General features: G+C 44.4%; 1 protein-coding gene across 1 annotated transcript in view; it reads left to right on the forward strand.

Moving 5' to 3' along the window:
• CSMD1 (CUB and Sushi multiple domains 1) overlaps positions 1–8604 on the forward strand; it is a 1810668-nt gene that overhangs the window by 918793 nt on the left and 883271 nt on the right. The window contains exon 5 of the mRNA XM_023517585.1: positions 1966–2173. Within this exon, the coding sequence (XP_023373353.1) occupies positions 1966–2173 (208 nt within the window). The remainder of the gene's footprint in view (positions 1–1965; positions 2174–8604) is intronic.

The following is an 8604-nucleotide window of genomic DNA, read 5'->3' on the forward strand; positions in this document are numbered from 1 at the left end:
TCTCCTCTGGATCTTCCTGACAGAGTAGAGACCTTCCTTTTTGCTGCTGCATCTCCTCAGAAACCCGTGAGCACAGCTGTCTCCCTCTGGCCACAGGAGGCATGTGTGGGCCTCTTCATCTGCTCATTCACCCAAATACTGCCCTAGGAAAATATAGACACTGAGTCCTGAGATCTTGGACTCTGAGGATCCAAACACTAGACAGAGAAGTCACAATTGTACCCATCCAGCTCAACTAGAGAAGAGAAAAGAATAGTTGTAGATGTTGAGCAGAGAAGAAATGCGTGGGTGAGAGCTGAGGTCCTCTGGTCCGGGCTGATGCCCGCTGGCCAGCGCCCGCACAGTTCCAGCAGCTGCCAACAGAATGACAGGCTCCTAAGCCAGCTAACACATGCCCATGTTCTGGAGCCTGCAGCCACCATTCAGTGCAAGCTTCCCAGACACTGCAGGTTGGTGATTGTCTCAGACCTGGTGAGGACAATTTCAAAGTTGTTATGATGCTCAGATTCTGTCAAAAAGAACATTCCTCAAATATGGAAAAACATATTGGAACTTGCACCTTGCCTGGAGTTAATGGAAAGCTGTCACTTCCTCCCACCCTGCCCTGAGAGTGGTGGGAGGAGGTTGGAGCTGGTCAATCTTTGCACCCACAGACACTGGGAGCAGGTCACCCAGCTCTGCTCAAGGCAAACTTACCCATCCTGATAACAGGTGGACTTTAATGTACCATTCAAACTGCAGTATTAAAATCACCAATTATTAAGGATATATTCTTTAATACAGGTAGGAATTATCTGCTGAGAGAAAAACAGTAAAAAGAGAAAGGAAGGGGACAAAAGAGGGAAGGATAGCTGTGGGCATGTTAGTTAAAATACATCAGTTTAAAAGATCTCTCCTATATACAGTTTACTATGCATACAACATTTTATAAGGATTAAATTTAACAATGAATATTTACCTTACTCTATGACAAACTTTACAAGATCTATTTGTCTTTAAACCAATATGTTTGACCATGTTAATTTATGTTTTAAATGTATTTTAACTTTACTAGGCTTTCGCTTCTCACTTTTCTGAGATATTATATACAGATATTTTATACTCGGAAACTGTTTATGACTCAATGTGTCTCTGTTATGGCTTTAGTCATGAACTTACCAAGAGATTATCCAAAATTCAAAATCCAAATTAATAATCTAGGCTTGACGTAGGGCACCAGCCACATACACCGGGGCTGGTGGGTTCGAACCTGGCCCAGGCCTGCCACACAAGAATGACAACTGCAACAAAAAAAGAAGCCAGGAGTTGTGGTGGGTGCCTGTAGTCCCAGCTACTTGCGAGGATGAGACAAGAGAATCTCTTAAGCCCAAGAGTCTAAGGTTGCTATGAGCTGTGACGTCACAGCATTCTACCCAGGGTGACATAGTGAGACTCTTTCTCAAAAAATAAAAAAATTAATAACCTAACTTCTTTTCACACATGATTAGGACAACTACTTTTAAGAGCACAGGTTTTTCAAAGACAGATTCCAATGGATTAATGATATATGTCCACATGTTTGCAAGTCTAACCATGTTATCTATATAGCTTCATCTTCCAAGACTCAGAGTAAAATGTCTGGAAATCTTGCTACATAGACTGGGAATGTCAGGTATATAACAACTGCAACTTCATAGTTTCTTTCTTTCTTTTTTTACCAGCCCCAATATGATACACAGGAAACATTTTAGAGAAGCTACAATGTTACTTTTCGCCAGAATGGTCATCCCATTAAAACTCTGATGCAATTTTTAGACTTTTTTTAGAACTAAATTAACATATCAATAGAGATCCATTTCCAGATTGAGGGTCTCAGTTTTAGATTCAGAAAATGCCAGGCGGTAATTGAGAGTGGCACTTTGAACGCAACCTTGTGTGTGGAAACCGTGCTGAGAAGTGATGCCTCCTCTGCTTCTGTCCCCCCAGCTGAAGGGGCCTGTGGAGGAACCTTGCGGGGAACCAGCAGCTCCATCTCCAGCCCCCACTTCCCCTCTGAGTATGAAAACAATGCTGACTGTACCTGGACCATCCTCGCGGAGCCAGGGGACACCATCGCGCTGGTCTTCACTGACTTCCAGCTGGAAGAAGGGTACGACTTCTTAGAGATCAGCGGGACAGAAGCCCCGTCTATATGGTGAGTGCTGGGGGCTGGGAAGGCGCCGAGGGTGGGGTGGGGGGGTGGAGGTGCACCCGTGCTGACCGGGCTGGCCCAATGGGCTCGCTAAGCTTCTCTCATCCGATGCCCACTGGCAGCAGGAGTGTTCCTTTTGTTGCCCTGCTATTTCGGCTACTAAAAAGTTATGTTTACCATGTGACTAGTTATGGAGTTTCCAGGGGGTTTGTGCTGGTGTTTAGGGATGGAGGGTGTTTGTGCACTTTGAACTTGCCGCGTCCTTACTTTGCAGTTTTCTAAGGCAGCACAGGTGATGGCAACTAAGTGAGGCAAGTGAGTTTGGCGTTGTGGTTGTTTTTAGCTTACTGTGAACAGGTGCGTTTAGGCTGAATTTCCTTTAATTCCATTACTGAGCATCAACAAACTGCTGCATGTATATCACTATGCATTGCTTCTCCTCTGTGAAGATTGTTCACCAAATCATGGAACCACCTCTGGAGACATGGCTACAGAGCATCAAAGCCAGAGCAAGTCAGTGTCAACCCTAATCTAATATATGTGCAAAATCAATGGAGGGATTGTTGGTCCTCCTATGTGTGCCCGGGAAGAGACAGGAGAGATCGGGGTGTAGCCAGGGACAGGTTGGGTGAGGAACAGTCAGTCCTCTGCTGTGTACCCTGGGAGAGAACAGGGTCTAGTCCGGCAGTTCTTAACCTGTGGGGTGTGGCCCATAGGAACCGTATGAAAGGGGTGCTGCATTAGGAAGGTTGAGAACCACTGGTCTAGTCCGGGACAGGTTTTCTGAGGAACAGTTGGTTCTTTGCTGGGTGCCCTGGAAGAGCCAGGGGAGATCAGGGTCTAGCCAGGGACAGGTTTGGTGAGGAACAGTTGGTCCTCTGCCATGGGCCCTGGAAGAGCCAGGAGAAAACAGCGTCTAGTCCGGGACAGGTTTGGTGGTGTTGCTTGCAAGAACAGCTTTGGCTGCATCTGTGAGTGTGGTTTAAAAGAGGAATTAAAAGTGTAGAGGTTTAAAGGCTTAAATTCTATCTCTAATTAAGTAATTTTTTGTGTGATAAAGTGTTTTTTGTCTCTTTCTTACCTCTTTAAAATGGTTTACGTATTTCGGATCTTGACCTATAAGTGAATTTGAGAATTTATGTATTAAACTAAGGTAGACCTTTATTGTTTTAAAATTATATTATCACGGTTTTCAAAAAATCTTTGAGGTACAGGATGTATGATGACCGAGTTTCAGAAATCATATGGTTAATGTTAAAGGCTTTCCACATGAGAGTGTGGAGATGCTGAATGCTGACACCTTCTCGGTGAGACTGCAGGTCAGTGAGATGTAGAATCAGGGAGGCATGTTTACCAGGGATTTGGGGTCTGCGAATAGTGACAGGTATTGCCAGGCAAGCTTAGTCTGTGTGAGGAAGGAACTTCAGGCTGCAGACGACTGAAATGAAAACAGGAGCTACTAGACAGAGATGCCCCCCCAATGCAGCGAGACCCTCCACTGGACCAGAAGGGCTGGGGTGCACAGTGAGACTGACCGCCCAGCAGCCTCCAGCCCACTCATTCCGTTTGTTTCCATTGAAGACGGAATTGGGGCTTGGAGGATGTTTGACGTAGTTTTGTCCGTTTCTTCTTGTCTCATCCCTGCTGAGTTACCGTATCCTCTTCTCTTCTTAGCTTAATCTCTGTTTCTACCTTCCTCTGACTGATAAATATTCCCCAACTGCTTGAACTGTAGCACAAAAAAAAACACATGTGAAGATGATATCAAGAGTGTGCTAAAAAGTGTGTTCTCTCTGAAACGCTGAGTAGGGCGGAGCAGGGCTTCCCAGTGACAGTGGAGTGGGTTGTCAGTTGTCACCGATGGCATGGCCAGCCCGAGACTGCCCCTATTTTCTTGGCAACTGAGTTCAGGCACGAAGACTCTCTGCAATCTCTGTCTAGGCATTTTCAAAGGAAGCTGCTAGGAAAGTTCTCAGTGGGGCCTTTGGTCTCTGATCCTTCTTGTCTAATAAACTGTTGTCAGTTGGCTTAACCTGTTCTCTTTAAATAGCCATCAGACGGGTGTGGAGTTGGATCCGTACTTGTAACCTCAGGATGATTCACAGTGACCTGTCTGCTGGGTGCAGAAGCCCTGAGGGGCCATCATTGGTACTGTCCACTATTACTCCATCTGTTACTGCAGATGAAGAAACAGAGCCCCACACTGGACAGGAAATGCAGACCTGACGGGGCCCTTGGCAGAAACCTGGGGCACGAGGCCACAGCCATTGCTCCACCCTATGCGCTTCCTCCCGTTCCCCGGCAGCCCAGTCCAGGCCGAGTGTTAACGCCCTGTCAGGAAAGTGCCTTCTGTTTCTGGACTGTGGTTTGATAATAACCCTGTGAACGGGTGACTTCCACAGGGGACATGTGGAATTGAAAAGCCACTTAGCCTGCATGCTGGGTCAACCGTGTTGGAGGAGACGGCACTTTTGTGTGTGCGACACTTAGTGTTTATCGTAATAGCCGAAAGAAATATCTCATCAGAGCCAGACTAGGACTTCTAAAAGGATCTCTCAGCTTTCACATATTCTGCAGTGACGGCTGGAAAGGAAAAGGGGGCTCTCCTAAATAACCACGCAAATCGACATGAGCACATTTCAGTACAAATCGGAATCCTATGAAGCTCCCTTTAAGACTTACACAGTGCGTGATATGGCTTAACTCAAAAATAGAATTATTTTACCATATGTGAGAGTGGCATTCTCTGACATGGTGAAAGGTCCACATCAGTATTTAAAAGATTTATTCATTTTTTAATTGCACAGAACATGCTAAGAAGCACAGTGGGTAGATGTAACCTCTTCTCAAGCACAAAGTCACACTGCAGAGATGGGGACAGTGTCAGTAGCTGTGACTGGACGGTACAGCACACACATATAATTTTCTAATAATCTATTTTTAAGAACAGAACATATGAGCAAGGGCACTCTAAGAAGCAGCTACTTGGAAAATTGTTAAAAGCAATAATAGGATTAGCCTTATTTTCATTTAATTTGGAGTGAAATTACCTCTTGGCTATGTTTTATGTCAGCGTTGCCATGGCTACGATTGAGGCAGTCTAAATGCAGCCAGTGATGTCATGTGCCAGAATTATCTGTACATTAAGCCCAGAGTGATGCAAACCTCACCAACTCTGCGGCCGTCAGCGCATGCTGATTTTTTTTTTTTTTTTTTGTTACTAATCAGATTCTGATTAAGTACAGGTTGGTTTCCTAACCATGTGCATTATCAGAGTCACCGTTTACAGTTTTCAATGCAGAATGAGCAATTATGAATTTTCTTGCAATTAAAAAGAAAGTGTATAGCAGTAAAGCCAGCGGATTGTCTCATTTTTCCTGAAGTGATTTGATGGTGTCGCTTATAACTAATAACTCTAAAAATATCAAGAAGAGAGAAAATCGATTTGATTTCAGCATTAACCTAGTATGGTTTCTAAATTAAGATGTGATGGTTAAAGGGATCACGGTTATATGGTCTTGGCAGGAAAAAAAAAATGGAGGGAGCATTTCTTGTCTTTAACATATGCCCTCATATGACCAGGATCGTTTGCCCATCTCCCTCTGAGACATGGACAGAGTGAAGCGTAGGGTAAGAAAGGAAACAAAGACAACAAGTGCATTTAGAGCAGGTCCTGGAGCCCACTTCCATGTGTGGGTGTCCTTACAGGCATGCCTTGGTCTGTGGGGACGGACCCCAGAGCCTCAGCCTGCCTGAACACTTTCACGGCCTGGCCCAGCTGTCTCTCACTCCCGGTTCCCCTCAGCTTGGGCCCTGCCACTGTCTTTCAGGATTATTCCCATGAAACCTTCCCTGTCCTCATGTTAGCACGTGTCTGCACCCCTCGTGCAGCTTCATGCCTCCACGTGGAAATTCCCCACTGCCCAATTAATGCTGGTTAAGTTAACATCATGCTTAGAGGGAAGCACACCATCGGTGCAGGGCGCAGCAGGACTGAACCAGGGGAGCCAACTGGTGGTGTGATGTCCTCCTCGGAAGACTCCAGTGGTGATGGATGCAGGGAGGCTTCGTGGTTGATTTGGCTTCCACCTGCCTTTTCTTTTCAAGGGGGAAGTCTGTGACTTTATGATTTTTATGAGGCCTACATTCTGTTTTTCACAAACCGGCGTAACTCTGCCCCTTTGCCTTCCTGGATTCCAGTCAAGGAGACGAATAAGGTTCTGTGACCGTACTTAATTTGTTTCCCATTAATCTGGCAGAATTTCACTATTAAATCAATCCAGTCAGTGATTTGCTGAAACCAAAACAAAAACTTCAGAGAAAATGATGAAGCTGAGTGAGCTTCAAAGAACCTGGAAGGGTCGAGATGCCTCCAGTGTTTACCCAACGTGTCGCTTAATTGGTAATTGACTTGCTGTGCAGTTAATTTCTAATGAGGAAGGATTACAGAGGCCTCCAATGAGTAAGTGACTCCTGGAAATCAATGCTTCTCTCACCTGCTTAAAAATTTAAAAAATGGGCATCATCCTTATTATTATTTTTAATTGTTTACTTTGAATTTATTTTGCATAAAATTTGCAAAACTAAAATAGCCTTTCTCTAATGTTCTTACATATCCTGGTATAATTACTGAGACCAAGAAATTAAGACAGGCAGTTCTCCTCGCCCATGTGAGGCCTGAGTTGTGCCTCTGGGTCCCCACTGCTGTCCTCCTATCCGGTGGCTCCACCTGGGACCCACTGCATTTGGTTCCCTCCTTCAACCCATGACTGTTTCCATCTGCTTTTGTGTCTATGACCTTGATCTGGCTCATGCCAACAGTTCAATATTTTGGGAAAAAATGATATTATTTGAGAATATTGTGGAGAATATGGAACAATGACCCGATACCACCAACTAAACTGGTTGTTTTTATCTCTTTCATATTTTCCATTTTAATTTTGAATTCAGTAACCATATTCCACAAACCTATTTAACGTATGTACCTCAACATTTTATAGATACAAGTATATGTACAAAAATATTTTACACATGTGTGTATCAATCTCTCTCACTTTGGTGCTTGGGGTTTTTTTCTGTGGGCACCTGTGACGCCAGCTGGACAGGTCCTTCAGCAAGAACAGTGACATTCCTCCCTTTCTGACCCTCATGAATTTCTTTCTCGAGTGATAGTGCCATTTCTGAGTAATTATATCTATTTTGAGTTTTTGTGAATTATACATTTTAGAAAAGATGGCACCTGAGAAATCTCCTGAGACAATCCTTTTATTGCTTGAGTGGGTAAACCATATCCTAAATATCCCCCCAATTTTGTCCTAAGTTACGCATTTAGTCAGCTGGGAGAGCATCTTGATTTGCTGTCTGTTGTCGGAATTCGTTCCACCACTGCTAAGATGCCCCACTGACCTGGTGGGGGGCAGTGACCTGTCTTGTCGTTCCATCAGCAGGAGTCCAGCACAGTAGCTACCCAAGATGACTGATTGAGACCTTGGTATAAATCAGACTTGGGCTCTAGGCTGGCTCTGAAGCCTGGGGGCTTGATGACCTGGGGTGGGCATACTCTCTATGTCTGAGACCCCTGCCTGTAAAGTGGTAGTGATCATGACATCTCTTGGAGAGCTGCTAATCGGAACAAATAAGCAAACACTTGTGAAGCCCTTAGAACTTTGCCTCAAACACAGTGATTTCCTTAACTAGCCACATGTCAGCTGTGCTCAGAGTGGGAGCCACAGTGAGTTCAGTCCTCTGTCCTAGAATAAACATGAAATATTTTAAAGTAAAAATTATTTGTTTAATTGCTTTTGACTTGACTTGGTTTTAACAAGTCTACGTTCGGCAAGCAACCTTGGAATCTTTGAATTATAAACACATCGTTACACTCCCGAGTTGGACTTTCAGCCCGTTCATCTCATCTGTACTGTGAGCCTGGGAGAAATAGCCATGCTAATAACATCACTTTCAAAGAAAAGTTAGAACCTGAGTGCTGACCACATTTGATTTGAGGAAGTATAATTGATCACAACAAATATTATTGACTAGTCGAGGTTATCATCACACGTGACGTTCAGTTTTGTGAATGAAAATCCAAATGCTGTCCATGCGGGGTGTCCAACCTTTTTTCTTTTCTGCTGCGCACTGGAAGACATGGGGAGACCGAGCATTGTGCTGGGCCACAGTTAAGCACACAAGCACCAGCAAAAGCCGATGAGCAAACAAACTAACAACAACAAAAAAAAAGTCTGTGCACATTTTTCGAGATATCTGATACCACAGATAAGCAAAAATGTCCCCACATAATCTGTGCACAGCTGTGGGAAACAAAATGTGACAATAGTAGAATTTAGACTGAGGTGTAGAACTTAGACTGAGGTGTAGAACTTAGACTGAGGTGTAGGACTTAGACTGAGGTGTAGGATTTAGACTGAGGTGTAGGA

The sequence above is a fragment of the Otolemur garnettii genome, unplaced genomic scaffold (genome assembly GCF_000181295.1).
Source record: "Otolemur garnettii isolate 467f Iridium unplaced genomic scaffold, OtoGar3 scaffold00114, whole genome shotgun sequence".
Taxonomy (NCBI): domain Eukaryota; kingdom Metazoa; phylum Chordata; class Mammalia; order Primates; family Galagidae; genus Otolemur; species Otolemur garnettii.